Source organism: Rhododendron vialii, chromosome 13a (assembly GCF_030253575.1).
Source record: "Rhododendron vialii isolate Sample 1 chromosome 13a, ASM3025357v1".
NCBI lineage: Eukaryota > Viridiplantae > Streptophyta > Magnoliopsida > Ericales > Ericaceae > Rhododendron > Rhododendron vialii.
In genome coordinates, this window is record NC_080569.1 from 13,764,435 (window position 1) to 13,785,775 (window position 21,341).

Here is a 21,341-nt window from a genome sequence, read left to right on the forward strand (position 1 = left end):
AAAAGAAACAAAAAAGTAAAAAATGAATCAGAAGAAAGAGAAACATATGCATTAAATTATTTACAAGCGATCCAAATAGTTGATTGACAATTTGACACGCACAAAAGAGTTGGTCCAAACTAACAGGATAAGGTGACAAATCAAAATGCCATATCAACACTTGGCATTTACAGCTCTGAAGCATTTATTTACATCTGAACACCACTTCTTTTTTTTTTTTTTGATAAGTACTTCTGAACACCACATATGGCACATCGTCGATAGTTGACACACATACACACACAAAAAAAAACAAAAAATCCCTCTTTGCCAAGGAGGGAACATCACAAGGGCACCGGGTTATAAACTTCGCCTCCGAATAAGTTTCAATTTAGTTCAAGCAAAAAACATTCAACAAAACCATTTCTTCCCCTTTATTCATGTAAAACACAATCCGATGATCATTATGACCAGTTTTTGTACATTTTGTCTAGCTAAAGGCCCGTTGCTTCTAATTCTTGAGCTCATCACATTTGTTTGTTTTCTTCTAAGCAAAATGATGAGCAAATAAGTAACAGATTAACATTGGAATTTGTTTAATCGATAAGCTCCCTGTTGTGGAACTAAGGTGTATAATGTTTACGAAAGCAACGTTCTGACATGTAATTGCTCGGTTATTACAGTTTCCGGTAATGCAAGTATTAACCTAAAGTAGGCAAATCCCAGGTCACATAGTTAAATCCAGCCCAATATTACAACCCAAGTCAAAAAATGGGGAAAAGAAAGTTGTTAGCATACCGGATAGGCATCGAGGGCACAAGGCGCCACCGCTGTCCGCAAGCATTTGATTGCAGAATCACGACCCTCGGCAGTTCCTCTCCTCAGCAGCTCAAAAAAATTCTATGAAAACATAACAAATCCAGTTCAATAAGTAAAATAATAACAAAATTGGACAAAAAAGTTCACCGCTAAACTAATCTTTGGATGCCGTGGTACGAAATTGGTCCGAAATTGAAAATTGTCCTTTGGAAACCCATTCTTTTTATTTAGAAGGAGGATATAAGGCTCTTGGATATCTACTGAAACCGAAGCTTCGTTTAGATTTACGAATTAACCATACCAGCTGAAAAAATTTATACATTATATCACGGTTCAAAAAGATAGGGTCTTCTCGATCCTTTTCGGACTTACCACCATTATGAGAAGAGAAGACGAAAAGTAAATAATCAATGACAAACACACGAACCAGCAAGCCGACGACAAAACCCCAAACCCACAACCCTTTCGAGCAGATGACCAACAAATCGATGACCAAACCCAAAACCCAAAACCCACAACCCAAAACCCTAACATAGCCTAACATGCACAGAGCACGCACACGAACCAAACCAAAAAACAAACAATAATGACCCACTAAAATGGCGGCAATGCATTAAGCGAACGGGCAAACAACATCAACAAATCGACGGAACCCGGAAGCAAAACCCACCCCCAAAAAAAAAAGAAAAAAAAAGATGGATAAAGCGGGGGAAGAGAGAAGCAGAAAGACAAATACCCGATGGCGATGCCGTTAACGGAGTAGAGAGGCAGTGTGGTGGTGCGATGCAGTGGCGCTGGATCGGAGGGCCAGAGAGCAAGTGAACAGAGAGAGAACAGAGAGGGAGGCGAGAGAGAGGTATTGTGAATGGAGATGAGCACAACACGCAATACCCTGGGCAATCCGTAAAATGGGCAAAATTAAAGTGGTGGGCGCTACTGGGAGCGGTGGTGGTCGTCGCTAGCAGTGGGTGGCTCGGTGGTGGTCGGCGATCGTTCCTCCTCCTCCTCCTCCTCTCTCTCTCTCTCTCTCGTCGAAGCTGCCGTATGTATGAGCGCGTGGGTTGTGACGTTGTGTAAGGAAGAGATAGGGAAACCTAATCTGGTTACGTGGCAGCATGTAATCCACGTGTGGTCCTCACGACGAAAAGACCCTTTTGCCCCACACGTTTGGGCAATTGATAAAATGCCAAAAATTAAAGGGCAAAATTGTCCCTCACAAAACCGGTTCTTTTTATTTAGGACTAGGTTTTCCTTCGTGCAAGGCACAAATGTTATGCCCGTTGAAGAAAACATTTTATGGTTTGGGGTAGTATTTTGTTGGTGTTAACTGTAGAGTTTAAACAAGAAGAAGAACAATTAACCAACAAACCGATTGCACACAGTGTTGTGGAGTAGTGGTTCATTATTGGCCCGTGCCTCTGCCAACGCTTCAGCTTCCTTGGCTGCATTCAATGCATTTGTATAGAATTCTTTTTGAGCTGCAAGTTCTGCTTGGTGTTTTTCTATTGTTTCTTGGAGCAATTTCTCAGTTGCTGCGTTATCACTCTTTATACTATCTACTTTATTCTCCTCTACCTAGACGTGGAACAAGGACATGGCACCAATTATGTTTTCAGAAAGAAAAAAGAGTGACGTAATACCAAGGTTGGATGTTTCAACCGGGATGAGCCTTACATACAAACAAATTTCATCAAAGCATAACGACCAACTTTGGAATGGAGTAAATAATGAGATAAAATACCAATTAGGAATCAACAATTCAAGTTAGCATGTGTCTCTCCACTTACCGAAGGGGGTTATCAAACTCGAAAGACACAGGTACGACATTCAAAGTTCTCGATGGAAATGTTCAGCTAAATTTTGAATGGCAAGTTTTTACATGGGTAATGACAAGCATTCGGAGCCTTACATGGCAACTTTTTGGCCAAGCAAAGCAAATATAGAGACGATCAATTCTACTACATTTTTTTTTTTTTTTGACAAGGGAAGCTGAGTGCATAAATGACCAATGCAGTAAGTGTACACACTACACATCATTCACAGTACAAAAAGACAGAACCAACATTTTCTGTTCAATAATTCCATGGCACAAATTAATAGCTTGAAAGAAGGCATATTGATATAACAAATTTACCTGTAGCTTTGTAGTAAGTCCTTTCTTCTCCTCTTCAAGCTCTCTAATCTAGCTTCTACAAAACACGATTTGCAATAAATTAGCGAAAGTGGTTACAGAAACAGATAACCAATGAGAAAGTCAATAGACCAGGTTGCATACCTGTGCCCTCAATTTCCTCATTGTAGATTCTTGAGCAGCTTGCTTCTTTGAGAGCTCTTCACCAGAAATGAATATTGAATGTTACCTAACATGGTTAGCATCCAAGGAAGTCCCTATTAGTGTTACAGTAGAGTAGAGAACATTCTACATCTTTGTAAGCAGTTCAACTTTTGATAATCTCTCACAAGGTAAGTAGAAACAAATATGAAATCAGAGCACATTAACATATCTCAAAATCTGGATATAGAAACAAATATCCCAGTCCAATTCAATTCTGTGCTTTATGTTAGCTGAATGTTAGAATGACAACCATCTTTCTCAAGCTCACTGAATCTTCTTCTCCTAAACAAACTAGGCATTCCAAAGTTCACCCTAATTCCTGACACTGTAGCCTGACACAATTAGAATTTAGAAATATAAGTCAGAGAAGGAAACCCATAAAAGAAAATTCGAACAACATTCAATATTAACGGTATATGTACCTGGACAATTGATGGAACAGAGTTGCCTTCCCTCATCCAAACAGAACTAAATGTAAGGATTTAGTTCGGAAAACCTGAAGATGGTACCGTGGTGCTATGGGTTCCATGGGAGACCAAGGGAGAAGGGGGGGTTTGAGAGAGGGATAGAGAGAGAGAGAGAGAGCAAATAAATTATTTTATTACTCGTGGCCGTGGGTTTTGATTTGAAATTTGAAAGCATGATCCTGTTTCAGGATAAACAGATTTGTACGCGTGAATCTCCACGGTTGAAACGTATTGGATGACTTGGGTCTGCTCTTTAGATGAGAAGGAGCAAATAAATGGCCAAGATTTATAGAGACCATCTCAACCAATAAGAGAGTGACACATACACACTTTAGGAAAATAAAATGTGCTGTTTTATTATAGAGATGTAGAAGACATTTGAAAAAGTGACTTGCTTATGATGAAAAGTAAGTTTTTCTCCCAAATTTAGTTCAAAATTAAGGAAGACTGGTGTGGATGCTCTTTTTTTCTTTTTTGCATAAAAAAAAGAGCTTCATAGATGTATAAAAGAGTCAACACATGAAATAACTGAGCACAGACCCAAATACTAAATACAAAGCAAACAAGAACAAGAAAAATTACAAGTTAAATAAGGGAAATACTGCAAATGTGGACTGATTGAGCAAGAAAGCAGAAATCAAACAACAAGGGGGCTGCAGTTGCTGAGAATTCCTTAATGCTTTCTCAAAACTCAGTTAAGTCCAATACGGGCTGAGATGACCTAGGCCACTGTGGAAATAATCGTCCCACTAACTCCACGACCTTGGAAATCATTTAAGATCAACATGACCACGGCCACCGCATTCTAAACACAAAATATTACCAATTCCACCACAACCTAAGCATCGGACTTTGACAACGATGCCCTGGCTTTCCAATATAGAGTCAACACATAAGCCAGAACCAGAGCAAGTGCGGCAAAGGACAGCCCCTTTGGCTTGGCAATCAGGGCAACTGGGGTTATCTCCATTTACTTTCTTTGCTAAAGATAAACCTACTGGCGTCTCAATTATCTCCTCCAGTATAGCCTTATTATCATAACAAAACAGCGATTCAAGACTACTTCTTCGCCTGTGAGCATCTTCAACTGCATTACACGAAGCCGCGCCACGAGAAACGGCGCCGTTGTTGGAAAGGGCATCGATTGTGGTACTGATGGGTTGTCTCCCTTTGAAACCAAACAACGAACACCTTTGAAGATGAGGCATAATGGGTGGAGACAACATGGTGAACACTGATGATGAAATTGTCCTCATCGTTGAATCAATTTTCAAAGCTGCTTTTCCAGATTGGAGGGGAAACAATTTCCGTGCAATAGTTGATCAGGTGCAATTTTTTTGTGAAGAAATTAAAAGGGTTCGTTCGAAACACAGTTGCAAGAGTTGCGGAGGAATCGATGGTTTTATATGTATAGAAATGGCAACGGGGCGAATTGGGCGGATATGGGCATTTTCGTACCCGATATGACTACCCTAGCCGAATCCACCCCGATAACCGGACGGGGGAGGGGACTTCTCCCATACCTGAACCAAACAGGGTTCGAGTATTCCCCGAACCGAACGGGTAACCGATTCTCTCCCTTAAGCGGTCCAGTCAAGACCAATCAAGCAACAAAAAATTGATAGACCAAACCAAAATAGACCCATTTGAACTACGTTATTGATTATTACTTTTTATTGGCAACTACGTTATTGATTGTCCAAATTCACAAGCCAGCCAATTCAAAACAACCAACTAACAATACATCTAGAGAACTAAATCCCATCTACACAACAGTTTCATCTCAAACTGAAAAACAGAGAGAAAAAATCTAAGATGAACCAAAATTTCAACAAATACTGTTAGGGAAGCACAATCAGATTAAGAAAAAGGTCTAAAGCAAACCCTACTTCTTCTTAGTTCAAAACAACCAACTGATTATCTACAAAAAGAAACGAATCCCATTTATACAACAGTTATTGCTAACGTAGAGAGAGAGAGAGAGAGAGAGAGAGAGAGAGAGAGAGAGAGAGGGGGGGAGATGAGAGAGACTTACGACCGGAAAACCCAGCAGAGGGAGATCGACGACGACAGACGGAGTGGTGATGTTCGGCGGCGATGGCGGACGGAGAAGACGATGGGGTTGGGTACGGGCGTGGGTGAGAGTTGAATTATAGGAGTAGCGTATAAAACCGATTCAAGGATTTCCGGAGGAATCGATGGTTATTCTGTAAAATACCAGAAATTAAAGGGCAAATTGGTTCGAAATTGAAAATTGTCCTTTGGAAACCGGTTCTTTTTATTTAGGAGGAGGAGAGAGATTAGGAGGAGAGGAGATAGGAAGGAAATTTTAGAATTGAACATGAAAAGAACACAGCAAAAAACTAACCGGGTAAAAGATAAATAAAGAACAACGAACGAAGCAAACAAACGCAATACACAAAAAAATGAAGCAAACAAACGCAATTTTGAAACCCTAGTCGATAGTTGACTGAAAAGAACCCCAAGATGCATACGTCTATGAATAGAGAGAATAACATAGATTGGAACCTAATATGGAATAGAATGATTGAAAGTTGGAACCCTAGATAACGAGCGTACTTGAGAAGAAGAAGAAGAGCCGATTGACTGAAAATTCTAGGGTTTTACGGAAAGATTGGAAGAGAGAATTGATTCCTCCTTGTAAGATTGCGGAAGCAAACGTAGTACGAGAGTATGAGAGGTTGATGTATATATCAGTATCTAGGGCTTGGGATAACCCAACCGGGTTTCGGGTTATTTTTCTGAAGAGTAAATTACATTGAACCCCCCTTAGGTTTCTACTAATTAGATGTCTCCCCTCAAGTCTCCGAAAGAGTAACTGACAACAAAAACGTTAACGGAAAACCTAGTTTTACTATTTTACCCTCGAACATGTTTTTCTGTAAGTTCAAATTTTACGAGATTTTTTATGCTGGGATTCGGTGGAGTTTAGAATAACTTAATTTATATTTTTTGTTCAATGGGTTTTTTTTTTTATTAGTAGTGAGTATTCTTTATCTTTCAACCAAAACATTTAAGATTTTAACTTCGTCTCAATGGAAGAAATAAAAACGATAAAAAAGTGTGAATTGATTTTCAAAATTATAAAAGAAAAAATTAATTAAAAATATATCTTTGTTTTAATTTATTTTTATCTTTAATAAATTCTTATAAATATTTTGATCATAAATTCTTTACTTCTATTGATAACTTATCGAAATATAAATTTATTTTAAATAAAATGTTTATCAAAACGAATGCTATACAATATATGTAATGATCTAAATCACGTATGTATTTGTACAATGGGTTAAATTAACCTAAGGGTTCTAATTTTTTAAGAAAATAATTGATCAATGAAAATTTTGACGAATGTTTTTGTATTATCCCTATTATTATAGATGGAAAACTCAAATATGTAATGATCAATATATGAAAATTTATCGAAAATGATTAATCAATGAAAATTTATCGTAAAATTTGAACTTTCAGAAAAACATGTTCGAGGGTAAAATAGTAAAACTAGGTTTTCCATTAACATTTTTGTTGTCAGTTACTCTTTCGGAGACTTGAGGGGAGACATATGTAATTAGTAGAAACCTAAGGGGGGTTCAATGTAATTTTCTCTTAAAAAAACAAACCAAAACCCTGTTGGGTTATCCCAAGCCATAGATACTTTTATATATATATATATATATATATATATATATATATATATATATATATATATATATATATAATATACAGTCCTTATCCAATGAGGGATCCCGCACGGTTTTACCGTGTAGACCTCGCTTTTCCGATCAAATTTCGATGATCCGAACTGCTCAAAGTGATCAGAACGTGATTTTAAGGGTACCCATGAGAAATCAGCAAAAAAAATGACCAAAGAGGGCTCGATCGGAGCAATTTTCATTGAACGGTTCAGTAAAAAACTGCTCAAATCAAGCCCTTTCCGATCATTTTTTTTGCTGATTTCTCGCGGATACTCTTAAAATCACGTTCTGCACACTTTGAGCGGCTCAGATCATTGAAATTTGCTCGAGAAATGAGAGGTCCGCACGATAAACCGGTAAGGGATCCCTCATTGGATCCGTGGTGTGTGTGTGTATGTATATATAAACCTCTCGTACTCTCGTACTACGTTTGCTTCCGCAATCTTATAAGGAGGAATCAATTCCCTCTTTCAAACTCTCCGTAAAACCCTAGAGTTTTCAGTCAATTGGCTCTTCTTCTTCTTCTCAGGTACTAGGGGTGTGCAAAAAAAACTGAGAACCGACGAACCCGACCCAACCCGAAGGGTTTCGGGCGGGGCCGAACATGTGGTTCGGTCGGGTTACGGGTATATGTTTTCAAAAAAATCAGTTTTCGGTTCGGGGCTCGGGGGGGGGGGCTGTTTTTTCTTACCCGACCCGACCAACCCGACCAAAAAGGTAACGAATTCATATAGTTTACTTCGGTTTTGGTTGGACCCGCCCGACCCTACCAAAAAAATCGGTTACACGGCCAGGTATCCCCCCCTCCTTCGGTTCGGGTCCAAAAAAAAAGCGATAACCGACCAGTCGGGGCGGGGTCGGGGCCGAACCCGACCAGTCCGACCCGTGCACACCCCTATCAGGTACGCTAGTTACCTAGGGTTCCAACTTTCAATCATTCTATTCCATATCAGGTTCCAATATACGTCATTCCCTTTCTATTCGTAGACGTGTGCATCTTGGGGTTCTTTTCGGTCAACTATCGACTAGGTTTTCGAAATTGCGTTTGTTTGCTTCATTTGTTGTGTATTGCATTTGTTTGCTTCGTTCGTTGTTCTTTATTTGTCTTTTACACTGTTAGTTTGTATGAAGTCTTCTTTTTTTGCTTTGTTCTTTTCATGTTCAATTCTAAGATTTTGAAGTAAAACAATCAAAGTAAAGAACGGTCTTGCTATTATCAGCTCACTGAGCTGACGACGATAAGTACAAGTCAAGAAAAACACATATTTTTATGTATTTTTTATACCCTTCAATACATATTCACACACTTATTATTATTGTCAGCTCATTTAACTTATTTTAAAATTTTCCTTGTACCTAAGCAAGAAAGTGAAAGAGTGGTGTTTCTTTTTCTTTTTTTTCCCATCGATTTCCCTAAGAAACTGAAGGAGAGTTTAAATTGGTTTTAATCGTGTGGGTTGAATCTTATTTTGGTTTCTGTAGGACTTAAGCGATAGATATAGAAGAATGGGCGAGAATGGGAAGCGATCACGTCCCAGGAGGGAACGCGACGGCGATAGCAAACATCAGAAGAGGCGGGTAAATGATAGAGACAGAGACAGAGACAGAGACGAGAAAGCGGGTGACGATGAACTGATTGTTTACAGGATACTGTGCCCTGATGGGTTCATTGGTAGTGTGATTGGAAAGAGTGGGAAAGTGATAAACTCGATACGGCAGGAGACAAGGGCCCGGGTTAAGGTTGTGGATCCGTTCCCGGGGGCAAAGGATAGAGTTATAACTATCTATTGCTATGTCAGGGACAAAGATAATGTGGAAATCGACGAGGAATTTGATGACGGCGAGCCACTTTGCCCCGCCCAAGATGCGCTTATCAAAGTGCACAACGCTATTGCGGAGGCGATTGATTCCTTTGGAGATTCTGATAAGAAGTGGAAAGACAAGGAAGAGTGCAAAATTCTTGTTCCTTCTAGCCAGTCCGCAAATATTATTGGGAAGTCTGGGGCAACTATAAAGAGATTGAGGAGCAAAACAAGGGCAAACATTAAGGTTACTCCAAAGGATGCTAGTGACCCCATTCATTCTTGTGCAATGGAGTTCGACAACTTTCTTGTGGTTAGTAATTTGTTGAATTTAAATTTATGTGGTCATAGATGTGTGTTTTGGTTGATGTTAATGTTATGGGCTTGAAAAGTAGACTGCCGAATTTGGACAGGTCCATTTTAAGTATAGAACACTTACATATGCGTCTGTTTTTTTGTGCAACCAGCTGTTTGTATCATAAGAATCAAAACTGCTGCTCCTTTCTCTTTCTTTCCCTGGACATTTTTTTCATTCAATCTTACGTTTGGTGTAAAATGCAAGTCAATCCAAATGGATATTTTTTGAAAGGACATCGCAAACTGGAACACGGAGATATTGGATATATCTCTGAGTGGAAAAGCTTCTGTAAGAGTTGGGGATTTTCTAGTAGATCTTTAAAAAATTAGACGATACCTATGGTTTGGCCCAGGAATACCCAACCGCCCAAATGGTTCAAAACAAGAAACATTACCTCCTTGTTTTTTAGACTAAAGTTTTTTTTTTTTGATAAGTATAATTATATTAGAGATAAGGCATTTAGGGAATGCCACCATATACAAAATAAGGCCACAAAACAAAAAGGCCCTATACATTGCCACCGGAATGGAAAAGCGCAAACCAGTCTAGAAATTGCTCAAGGGATGGAAAACAATCTCTCTTGTCCCAACTTTACAAGCTATTCACCAAGAAAGATTTTATCCTAGCTAGAGGTTTTTCCACCCCATCAAAAACTCTCAAATTTCTCTCATGCCATAAGACCCACATCAAACAAAGCGGGATCAAGAAAGATTTTGTTTGTTTTTAGACTAAAGTTCAAGACTGCTGATAAAAAAAAGTTTTAGCTGAAATGTAAAATGGACAAAATTCTAGAGACTTAGCTGCACGGATGCCTATATAGCCGTGGGCAATTACTTTGTCCGACAAAATACACCAGCTCAAATGGTTGGAGGTTCCCTTAGTGATGAGTAACTTAAATGAAATTTCCTTAGTATGTGCTTACATTCCTGTCATGTTGCTCATGTACAGTTGTGTTTGCAACATAGGCGTGTTGTTTAATATCACATTTGTACTGTTGTGTTTTTGTTATATTCATTTGCCTTAAGAGACTTTCTTTTCCTTTGGAAATAGATAACTGGTGATCCAGATGCAGTGAAGAAAGCGTTGTTCGCAATTTCAGCAATTATGTACAAGTTCGGTCCAAAGGAAGAGATTCCTCTTGACACTAACGTGCCTGAAGCTCTTCCAAACATTATTATCCCTTCAGATGTTCCTATTTTCCCTTCCGGTGGGCTCTATACGGGTGTAGATCCCCGATCTGTTCCTCCTATGCTAGGTGCAGCAGGTATACCGGAACTGCAAGGCTACCCTGATGCAGGGAGTACTTGGCCTGTTTATTCAAATGCCCTTCCTTTAGTTTCTGGTTATGGTGGAACATCTAGATCAGGGGAATTAGTTGTAAGAGTTCTGTGTCCCTCTAACACGATTGGCCGCGTAATTGGCAAGGGAGGGAGTTCCATTAAAAGTGTGAGGCAGGCCAGCGGTGCTTGTGTTGATGTAGACGATACAAAAGCGAATCGTGGCGAATGTATCATCACTGTCACCTCAACAGAGGTGTGCCTTTTCTTTGTGCTTCACTTGTACATTCAATCTTTTTTCTTGTATTTGCACTTAAACGGTGGTAGCAGGACACTGAATCCAAGATGCCCAATCCTCTGTTAAAGTAGAAGTGAAAGTTAAAGAACGAGTCAACAGGGAAAAGTAAAACATGAAAGGAAAACAGAAAAGCTATGAGTACCGACCGTGGGGGAGGGAAATCATACAGCCGGCCGCCGGCGGGCCGTCTCCGGCCACCAGATGGCAGGTGCTCAGATCAAGCACCCTACACATCTCGGATGCTGTTGATTCCCGCAGTGGCCCCATCGGTTTTTTTTTTAGAATTTTTGGACGGCTCGGATCGGCCGTCCGGTGGCCGGAGACGGCCGTCGGTACAATTTCCCTCCCCATGGTCGGTACATATAGCACAACTCAAAGGAAAAGCAGACATATACTTTTGCGCGTACTGTGAACTGGTATTCGGGGTTTTCAGTAGTGTACATGTTCCTGTAAAAGGCAAGTGTGCTTCTAACGGTGTTCAACACGTTGACGGAGGTTGTCAACTTTTCACAACTTCTTTACCTTACTGGTAAAAGAGCTCGTGTTTCTAAAAAATATTGGTTGTCTAATGCAAAACAGCATTTTCCCATTCTTTAAACATTTTTTGTCACCCCTTCAATGCTTATCATTATGACTGTAAGTAACGGCACCCATACCATTTCTGATTCACATCCGGTTTTCTGATGCCAAATCATGTGACTCATGTCAAAGTTTGTCTATCGTGGATATTCCTTGTTTCCATTTTCAGTTTTTCCACGTCTTCATTTTTTTGGCAGTCAACAGACGATTTGAAATCCATAGCTGTTGAAGCTGTTCTGTTGCTGCAAGGTAAGATAAATGATGAAGATGATGACGACGTCACTATCCGGCTTCTTGTTCCATCTAAAGTTATTGGCTGTATTATTGGAAAAAGTGGTTCAATCGTAAATGAGATTAGGAAGAGAACTAAGGCTGATGTCCATATCTCCAAAGGTGAGAAGCCCAAGTGTGCTGATGCCAATGATGAACTTGTTGAGGTCAGTTTCAAGCTATCTTCATGGTTTTGTTGTCTTAATTAGCAGTTCTTTATAATCTGTTTTACTGTTCACATGTAGGTTGTCGGGAAAGTTGGGAGTGTGAGGGATGCACTTGTACAGATTGTTCTGAGGCTTCGAGATGATGTCTTAAAAGATAGGGAACGTGGTCATAACCAGTCTGCTGGTGCTGATTCTTACTACTCTGGTGGCACTGGCTTTTCAGCACACTCAGTTTTGCCTAGTGTCCCCCCTGTTGCTCCAGTGGGTTATGAGCAGAGAGATGAAGCTGGGAGTGGGTTGGGCATGCGTTCTTCAAGCAGTCTCTACGGATATGGATCTCTACCGGTATGCCAGTGTTTTGCCCTTTATTGCTATGGGCGTCTTGGTATTTTTGTTGTTTTTTCACTTTATTGTCGTCGGTGTCCTGATATTTTTTCTACATTTCTGGATTTGTATTTCTAGTGATATTTTTTTTCTGCAGTTAAGGAGGTGCTCATTTTTCTTTTTGGTAATATAGCTGTGGTGACTGGGGAGGGATTTCTTTGAACCTTTTGGTGGATGTTCGGTATTGATTATTATTATTGTCAAATTCCCTGAACTGTGAATTTGTGATAGTTCTGAATTTTCCTGTTTCAACATTTTCCTAAATTTTATATGTTTCAGAATTTATTGCTGCGCTTTTATGATCATACGGACCTTATTACATTGTCCTATGTTAACTAATAGGCGACCAATGTGTGGCTATAATAGCACGTTTTAAACTCAACGCGATGAGTTTGTAACATAATCAAGAGGAGCTCACACAACTTGTCAGGAAGAAAAGGAGCGCTTGGCATGCTTTTTCTTGCCTTGTAGGATTTCCTGGGGAGAACATCTCTTTATGTATACCGCGCAAGTCTGGAAAACTGTACATAAGCATGTTTCTTTGATTGAGCTTGTATAAAATTTAATTTAATTTCTCCCTGCCTGTCTGGTCAGTATTCTTGATTGTCTGGAAGACATGAATCCTGTAACCTTTATTGTGTGGCAAGTTTGAATTATTTTTAACAATATGGTTGAACCCCCAAAGTTTTGGGATTTCAATACCCTTGACAAAGCTCAATGGAGGAAAAAGATTCATGTAGCCGACCCCAAGTGACTGGGACACAAGGCTTGGTTTGGTTTAGGGCTTTTAACTTTTAAGATAAATATACTTAGAGAGAGCAGGGTACGGCACCGACTATATGTTGTCTATGTCGAAGCGTGAGTTCTTGGAGTTCATTAAATGCTTAGTGTGATGACATATATGAGTCATCACTAAACTAATACAACTGTTGAATTAGGATTTGAATACTGGAGGACAGCTATGATAGAAATGGATTCGTGGTGGCATGTTTTGGTTTTTCCTCAAGTTAAGGATGGTATTTACGTTTTTGGAGCTAATCAAGGGCCTTGTACTGTAGTTTGTAACTCTTCAACCGGTCGATGCACTATAACCTATTAATTATAAGGTGCACTGCGTCCAAGCGTCTGCAAGATTATCTCTTCCTTATCTTCTCTTTTTTGATTCTTCGGAATAAGTCTCATTTCTTTATGTTTTATGGACAACTCTTAGTTACACGAAGCAGGAGCGGGGACAGGGGAGCGGATGATCATAGAAGTGTGGGAGCGCCATTGGGAGCGGTTAGGAAAAATTATTAAAATTATAAATATATTTTGAAATTTTATATTGTTAAATGTCAATATAAAAATATTATTCTACCACATAAAATTTTACTATTAAAATTATAAGTTTCTAGTTATATTTCAACATTTTTATTGTAGCACATGATTACACAATAGAGCTCTTGTGCATATTAAGTAGGCGTAAAAGTTAAAGGCATTAGTATAACTCTAGAACGTTAATATCAAATGTGCACACCAACAAGAACAAAACAACTTTAAATGTACCAATTGCAGCTTGAATCGTAAGTCTCTCAACTGTTTTTTGGGTGTAAGTTCCCGTATAGGTAAGGAACGAGTTCCCGTCGTCATTGGGACGAGTTTCTTGGAGTTTCCTTCGACGGGAACACGGAAACGCGTTTCCATCGAAAACGTGGGCATAGTTGATGGTTCCTGCAACTAAGGGACAACTTAGTGGTACAGTTTTAAGTGTTTCTTAACTACTAACTTAGTTTGATGCAACATATTGGATGTTATTTCATCAACTTCCCCGTTCTCCCTTGTTGTCAAGTTTTAAGATGATAGTGTATTCTTTCGACCATGTCTTATCTGCTCTGTGTCCTGTATTTGTGCTATCCTTTTCTTTTCACTTTTTTTGTTCACTGGATTTTGTTTTTGAAATCCTATCATGCCAATTCTGGTTTTTATGTGAGTTTTTTTTCCTGATTAGGTGGGGGATGATGGCTATGGCTCTTTGCCTTCGTACTCATCCAAGCTGTATGGAGGGTCAGTATTTTGAGCCCACAATTTTTTACTTGATTTTACATCAATGATTTGATCCATGTCCTTATTCATGTCATGTGCACAGATTGCCGCCTCCATCAACCCTTGAGATGGTGGTTCCTGGACATGCAGTGGGTAAAGTGATGGGCAAAGGTGGGGCGAACATAGGAAACATTCGCAAGGTAGGCCCTCTTTTCTTCGTCTCGTATTTCTGCTTTGATAAGTAATTCTCAAGGAAGATGCCATACAGTTTCTTATTTCAATTGCTAAGTTTTGGAGACTTGAATTTGTGCCTCCTAGGCCGCAGGGTGTCCCCTAGGGATACAAATTCTATTCAATCTGATGGTCTTGCATTAACATTAACAAGGAGAGGTTTACTTATCAAAAAAATTGGTTGATTTAGGCCATAAAGTTATGCATCGGACCCTATAAATGCCTCAGCCCTTTTCTTGTTTGATGCCAATACTTTTGTCCTCTTCAACTCTCCAGTATACCACAATCTGAGATAATTGCCGAAGGCTGTGACTTGTGAGCATAAGCCTCCATGTCTCACCTTGAACTCAAGATTTTGATCAAATGACATTCTGACTTGAACTTTTTTCTCTTCCAGATATCTGGAGCAGTTGTAGAGATCTCTGAATCCAAATCTTCCCGGGGTGATCGTGTGGCTCTAATATCCGGCACACCCGAGCAGAAGCGTGCTGCTGAAAACTTGATTCAGGCATTTATAATGGCCACCTAACCTGTGAGGATGCGTCTTTGTATTCAATCGTGAATTTTGGTTTTTTCTTGGAGCGTTCCCCTAAGAATGTTTACTCTCTTCTTCCTTTAGGTCTTGTCCGGGAAAGACCTTTATTTCTAGGTTGTCTGTTAGACTTCTGTTTCTTCCATTGCAAAGCCTACAAAGATTTTGCAGGAAGATTCATTGCGTGCTCATTCTACGTGATATAGGTTCTGTGACTCCTGTCTGTGCTGTTACTCTATTCATGATCTGCGGCAGTCTTAGAACTTATATAGGATATACTCCCTCCTTTTGCTGTATTTTATTTGTTCTTATCGTTGGTTACTATGTCTTTCATCTTATCTCAAATATTGGTTCTCTATAAAGTTGATGTTCGTGCTGGAGTGCCTTCAACAATGGCCGTAATTTTAAAACTCAGTGAATGGATGTTTCTACTTTCACTTACTTTTTCCATGTGATCCTCGTGTTCCAGCTTCTTCAGGATAATTTTCTTTCTCTGTGGTGTACAACAGAATGAATTTGGTTATTAACTCCTTTTCTTCCACTGACTTAGCTGAAATCTTATAAAGCAAGGGACCTCAATGTCTCTAATTCCGTAAGTTCTGTATTTAATGTTACTGAATCACGTATTCAAAGCCAGTGACTTTTCCCCCTTTTCCCACCTGTTTATACGAAGAATCGACAGCTAAGACGTATGTCCTGAGAATAACAATTTCTTCAAATAGCAGTTGATACTTTGCCTGCCTTGGATTCCATGTCAACTTTTACTACTACAGATATGATCGTGTACCTCATACAAAATTTGATTCGTGCTTCTCACTTTAGAAACCATTCAATGCTTTGGAGCTATCATTTTGAATCTGTCTTATGTTCGTGCTAACCTTCACTGCCACAACAATCATTTACTTAGTTGCAACCATCTTCTGCTAAGGAACTTTCCATCTGTTATTACTTGTTTATTTTGTCTGAGGTTACCTCACTGGTGCCTTCTAGCTTCAGAAAAAATGTCATATTTTTGCTTAGAAACAACAATGGCAGTTGTTTACGGTCACTACCCATGTATTTTGAAAGACGGGCCATTAATGCCTGTCGTATAGCTCAGTTCCATAAATCTTTTGCTATCATAATGTTCTTACGTTGTTCTCGAGCCATTTGTTATGAAAACAATTCCTGGGTACCAAGGATATGCTGCTGCTTCTCCTTGAGTTTCTTAATTATTTGATAATATAGAATAATACCCACCTTTCCTATTTTTGTTTGGTATTTTGTGCACATCAAGTGGTTCTGCAAACTGCATATACAGTTTCAGATGGACTAATCTATGACCAATGTATCTTGTCATGGTGACCTATCGATGTATCTGTACTCTAGACTCGTATCTGCTCTGTTTCCTGCGTTTTAGGAAACTGTTTCGTTGCTGTCATTATTTAGGTCCATCCTTAGATAAGGGAACAACCTATCTCGATTTTACTGCTTCATCCAATGGCTCTCTCTTAAGTCTGTTGAACTGCGATGGACCTTCAATCGTGAATGTCTGTTGCCAAGTGCGAATATGAGATTATGGAGGGTTTTTTTTGTGTGTAATCTGCTTGCTGCCTTTAGCTGAAGGTTCCTTATTCTGGATGATTCTCTTGTGCAGAGTACACTGATTCTTTTTACCATTGTATGACCTACCATAATACGAATAGTATCTCTAAATTTAACTCTCATCACATTCCATTTCATAGCGAACAGCAATTAGAAAAATTAGTTGTTTCCTTACCCCATACTTCATGGAATTACGTCTCCAGTTGGTAGTGTAAGTCTACTTAGGCATGTAGGCTTTGTTTGCGGGCGAGAGCAAACTGTTTTCACCTACGACATCAAATGATAATGGTGCAGGCACCACCTTATTCTGTTTCGATCTACTTCAGAATCCTTCTATTGCTTCCTGCAGCTTCATGTTGCCCTTGTTTCCTTGGTGACTGTGCCTGTAGCAGTTAATCATTTTAGGTGGGTGCCTGGCAAAACGTTGCTTTGGTATACTAACAATGTTTGGTGGTTCTCTCTCTGGGTTTTCCATTTACCTTTGCTTAACTTATTAGCCCGTGTAGTGGTTTATGGATGAGGTAGTATCATCGGCATCTTTTGGAAAACCGATTGTGAAGCTTGATTTGGTGTACTGGTGTATCGGATTTGCATAGAGCATTTTTGGTCTCTTGGGTTTCATTGATTTCTAGTTTTCTTATGTCTAAATTTAGGCTCGATGTTGAGTGATGCAGTATTAAGGTTTGAAGGTGTATTTATTTTGTGTTAAAAGGCAATTTTGAATCTTGTCCTCCCCAGGCTAAGGTCTCCAATGTAAGGAAACAAAAGAAGACAATTTTGTAGGGTTTTTTTTTTGTGTGTGTGTATTCGCATATGAGGATATATTCAAGGGGATGGTTCAATGTAATGAGCTATGTAGAATATGAGAGATGTTAACATTATGACGGGCAAATTGCCACTTATCAAGGAAAACATGATCACTCTGTTTATTAATTTTTTTGTATCATTTTGTGGTGGAAGTGTTTCTTAGTTTATGTGTTAATGTAAGACAGTCCAACGTGCACCAAAATGCTAATGGACGGACGGGGAAAAAAGTATTGCCTTTCTTGGCACCATTAGGAATCACTCTTCAAATTTGTTTTTTTAAACCAAAGTAAGCGAAATGGAAGTTTGTGTATTGCATTGTTTATCACTTAAGAGTAGGGATGAAAATTTTAACCGAATCAACCGATTGAACTGAACAATTTTTAGTGGATTTGTCATAATCGAAAATTGATACACTCCTTTTTTTGTTTTTTAGTATTGAAAGTGTGATTTTTTTTTTGTTAAAAGACAAAAAAAGAAAAGGGATTGCGAATATAAAAAAATGGAGTATGAATATCAATTTCCATTGAAAATAGAAGCTGAGGTATTAAATGGAGGGGAAAATTTCAAAATACCCCTTAATTTTGACCTCAATGTCTAATACACACCTAAACATTCTCAAATTTTAATTTTACACCTAAATTATTGCTCCGTTAGTCAATTAGACTCCTACCGTGTAAATCCAACAAATTAAAGACAGATTTTGCTGAATTGGATTAGTTTCTCTGTTAGCAGGGCCATTGGAAGGTAACTTGGCCTTGTTTGGGGAAAAACTCATTCAACTGAAAGAAAACGAAACTAAACCACATCCAAGAAACAAATTAAATGCGGGGTTTTTTTTTTTTTTCCTGTTTTTCTTTCTGTTTTTATTTTATTTTCTTTTGTTAGTTTTGTATTTTGGGACCGGTAGTGTCCCCTTATTGTACTGTGTATGTTTTGGTTGGGTTTGATATAATATTGGGATGATTTGGTTTGCTCGAAAAAAAAAAAATTAAAGATTAAACACACCTAATTTTGGTAAACACATCGAAGAGAGAAGGGGGAGAAATGGTGGGAGGAGCCAAGAGGGGCAAGAGAGAGATGCAGTATTGTTTCATGTTTTATATTTTAGTTATTTATTTCCCCCATCTTTTCTTTTCCCTTTTTGTTTTGTATAGGCTTATTTTAAGTCAAAAGGGGTGGACTATTAGTATACATGTGGCGCCATGTGTCGAAAATAAAGAGCCACATGTTTGTTTTGACGGAGTTGTTAGTATACCTCAGCACAATTCATCATTGATTTGATGGATTTACACGGCAGGAGTCTAATTTCCTAACAAATTAATAGTTTCGGAGTAAAATTGAAGAATAAGAAAATTTGGGTGTCTATTAGACATTGAGGTCAAAGTTTGGGGGCTATTCTGAATTTTTTTCCTAAATGGAGAGAGAGTGATTGTAGGGTTTAGGTACAAATAAGGGTAATGTTGGATTTTTCAAGTTTCAAGATGGCAATTTAGGTGCGGATCAAAAAAAAAAAGATGGCAATTTAGGCTCCGTTCCAGAACACCTTTTTAAAAAATAAGTACTTATTTCACATATTCAAATTCAAAAATAATGTAAATGGAAAATAATTTTTAAATTTTTTTTGCACCGTATAAAAGATCTCAAACTAGATCCATATTGGTAGAAAAATTATTTGCGTAAACACATTATTTTTGAGATTGAAATTACCTTCTTAAAAAATAAGTACTTATATTGAGTTCCGGAACGGGGCCTTAATGATTCAAATCAACCAAGATGAGGACTTAAAGCATCCCCATTGTAATAATCAAATTGATATGGATAAGCAAACTTAACAACAATGCTAAAAAAACACCTCACATTGTAATAAGCAAAGTTACAAGTCTTTTAGCAAATAACCAAATTCGACTCATTCCATAACCAAACTTAACAACTTTTACCAATAATCAAACCCACTAACTAAACTCAATAACTAAAAAATACCCCACATTAGAATCGTCTCATCGAGACGAATAATTTGGTGTGGTCGGGTGCGTGATTGGAACTCGTTTGCTATTGGACATAGGTGCATTGCGTATTGTGGGGGTTTTTTTTTATAGGGATGCAACAATAACCAATATGGAGGTAAATGTTGTTAAGTTTGATTATGAACTTAATGGATAATCAAATGCTAACGTGACACATTTTGATTATTGATTTTGATTATTCTCATTGCGGATGCTCTTAGGCCATCCACAGTGGTATAATTAAAAATGGATAACCAAAAGTTGACACATCAGCTTTTGATTATTCACTTAAGAGATTGCTAAACTTAACAATGTTGAGGTTCACAATGGTTACTTCTAGTCCATAACCAAAATAAAAGGTCCACTACAATTTCACACAATCTCTCTCTCCCCTTTTGTTTTCCGCCATTCACTTCCCTCCATTATGTTTTTTTTTTCGGCAAAAATATATCGAATATATGGTATTCTTCCTAATGTTATCTATCAAAACAACACCGATTTTTTTTGTCTTTCTATTCCTATAGCCTATATCACAAATCCACCACTCTCTTAATCTTTCCAAAAAAAAAATCAGATGTGTTCTTAAATTTGGAAAAGAATGCAAGGTTCTTCCTCTTTTTTTTTTGCAAGGTTCTTTGTTTACTCAACCATAGGGGGAGGAACAAAAAATTGAATAACCACTTTTTAGTCCAAAAAATCAATTTTTTTGGGCTAAAAAGTGATTATTTATCAAAATACTTGGGTAAAAGTAAAAAAAAAAAAAAACACTTTTCACGATTCTTCTCGTTGAGATCAATAACCTATAAAAGTTTGGCGCAAAACTAAAAAATGCGAAAAAAATTCAAATAAAGACAATTTTCAGATTTAAGTTAAGTTTAAGTTAAATTCATAAGAATGCAGCCTAAAATAGAAACGTAAAAGAAGAGTAAAATACCTTAATCTAGCAACGATGAGTTAAATTATAGATGATCGAGAAATATGAGCTTCACTTTTGGAGGAAAAGAAAGAAAAACAGTTTATGGTTGAAGTGAAGAAGATATAAAGCAAGTGAAGAAGAGAAGAATAAAATAGTAGTTGAAATACGTGTGTATATAAATTTTGAAACTAGTTAACTTATATAGTGTGGAGCTCACAAATTTTGATTATTGAAAAAGGTTGCTAGTTTTGGTTATCCAAAACCTAAAATTTGATTATTTCTAAGGATGTTGCTAAGTTTGATTATACCATTGTGAGCCATTTTTTGCACAAATATTCTCAACTTTAACAACAATTGTCTTTTGGTTATACCACTGTGGATGACCTTAGGCTCCATTCTTTTAGCCTTAACTTAAACTTAAACTTAATTTGAGAATTTTGTCTTTATTTGAATTTTTTTCGCATTTGTTAGTTTGTGTCAAATTTTTGTGAGTTATCAATTCGTCTTGACGAGACGAATGAGAGAAGTAAAAAAATTTCACTTTTAGCCAAGTATTTTGAGAAATAACCATTTTTTAGTGCAAAAGTGGTTATTTTTCAAAATATTTGGGTAAAAGTAAAGAAATTTTACTTTTCCGACTCCTTTCGTTGAGACGAATCAATAGCCGACAAAAGTTTGGCACAAAATTAACAAATGCGAAAAAAATTCAAATAAGGACAAAATTCTCAAATTAAGTTTAAGTTTAAGTTAAGGTTAAAAGAATGGAGCCTTAATTGTGTCGATGTTACATGACTA

General features: G+C 38.0%; 2 protein-coding genes and 1 long non-coding RNA gene across 6 annotated transcripts; 1 reads left to right on the plus strand and 2 right to left on the minus strand.

Moving 5' to 3' along the window:
• Positions 1-776: 776 nt before the first annotated feature.
• On the minus strand, positions 777-2,003 carry LOC131314195 (uncharacterized). The gene is made up of 2 exons (XR_009196326.1): positions 1,535-2,003; positions 777-879 (listed from the first exon to the last, which is right to left on the minus strand). It is a non-coding gene; the product is annotated as an uncharacterized LOC131314195 (long non-coding RNA).
• A 24-nt stretch (positions 2,004-2,027) lies between these two features.
• LOC131314192 (uncharacterized) lies at positions 2,028-5,889 on the minus strand. 3 transcript variants are annotated; one of them, XR_009196324.1, is made up of 4 exons: positions 5,636-5,889; positions 3,074-3,158; positions 2,933-2,984; positions 2,028-2,373 (listed from the first exon to the last, which is right to left on the minus strand). XR_009196324.1 is itself a non-coding variant. In XM_058342692.1 (2 exons), the coding sequence occupies exon 2, from the start codon at positions 4,854-4,856 to the stop codon at positions 4,371-4,373; it is 486 nt and encodes a 161-aa protein (XP_058198675.1). In that variant the 5' UTR covers positions 4,857-4,876; positions 5,636-5,870; the 3' UTR covers positions 3,676-4,370. The 3 variants fall into 3 exon arrangements, 1 of the variants encoding a protein (XP_058198675.1); XR_009196323.1 differs by having other exon boundaries at positions 2,037-2,373; positions 2,933-2,987; XM_058342692.1 differs by lacking the exons at positions 2,028-2,373; positions 2,933-2,984; positions 3,074-3,158 and adding an exon at positions 3,676-4,876 and having other exon boundaries at positions 5,636-5,870.
• Positions 5,890-7,732: 1,843 nt separating this feature from the next.
• LOC131314188 (KH domain-containing protein At4g18375-like) lies at positions 7,733-15,677 on the plus strand. 2 transcript variants are annotated; one of them, XM_058342689.1, is made up of 9 exons: positions 7,733-7,845; positions 8,799-9,431; positions 10,527-11,009; positions 11,828-12,067; positions 12,146-12,412; positions 14,439-14,494; positions 14,577-14,673; positions 15,102-15,236; positions 15,324-15,677. In XM_058342689.1, the coding sequence occupies exons 2-8, from the start codon at positions 8,823-8,825 to the stop codon at positions 15,231-15,233; spliced, it is 1,884 nt and encodes a 627-aa protein (XP_058198672.1). In that variant the 5' UTR covers positions 7,733-7,845; positions 8,799-8,822; the 3' UTR covers positions 15,234-15,236; positions 15,324-15,677. The 2 variants fall into 2 exon arrangements, with proteins under 2 accessions (XP_058198672.1, XP_058198671.1); XM_058342688.1 differs by having other exon boundaries at positions 15,102-15,677.
• Positions 15,678-21,341: the final 5,664 nt, after the last annotated feature.

Excerpts from the sequence above, each read along its gene's own strand:
- LOC131314192 (XM_058342692.1), bottom strand. The coding sequence starts at position 4,856 with ATGAGGACAATTTCATCATCAGTGTTCACCATGTTGTCTCCACCCATT.
- LOC131314188 (XM_058342688.1), top strand. The coding sequence starts at position 8,823 with ATGGGCGAGAATGGGAAGCGATCACGTCCCAGGAGGGAACGCGACGGC. Across the intron at positions 9,432-10,526 it reads AGTTCGACAACTTTCTTGTG|ATAACTGGTGATCCAGATGC; the intron begins GTTAGTAATTTG and ends CTTTGGAAATAG. Across the intron at positions 12,413-14,438 it reads ACGGATATGGATCTCTACCG|GTGGGGGATGATGGCTATGG; the intron begins GTATGCCAGTGT and ends TTTCCTGATTAG.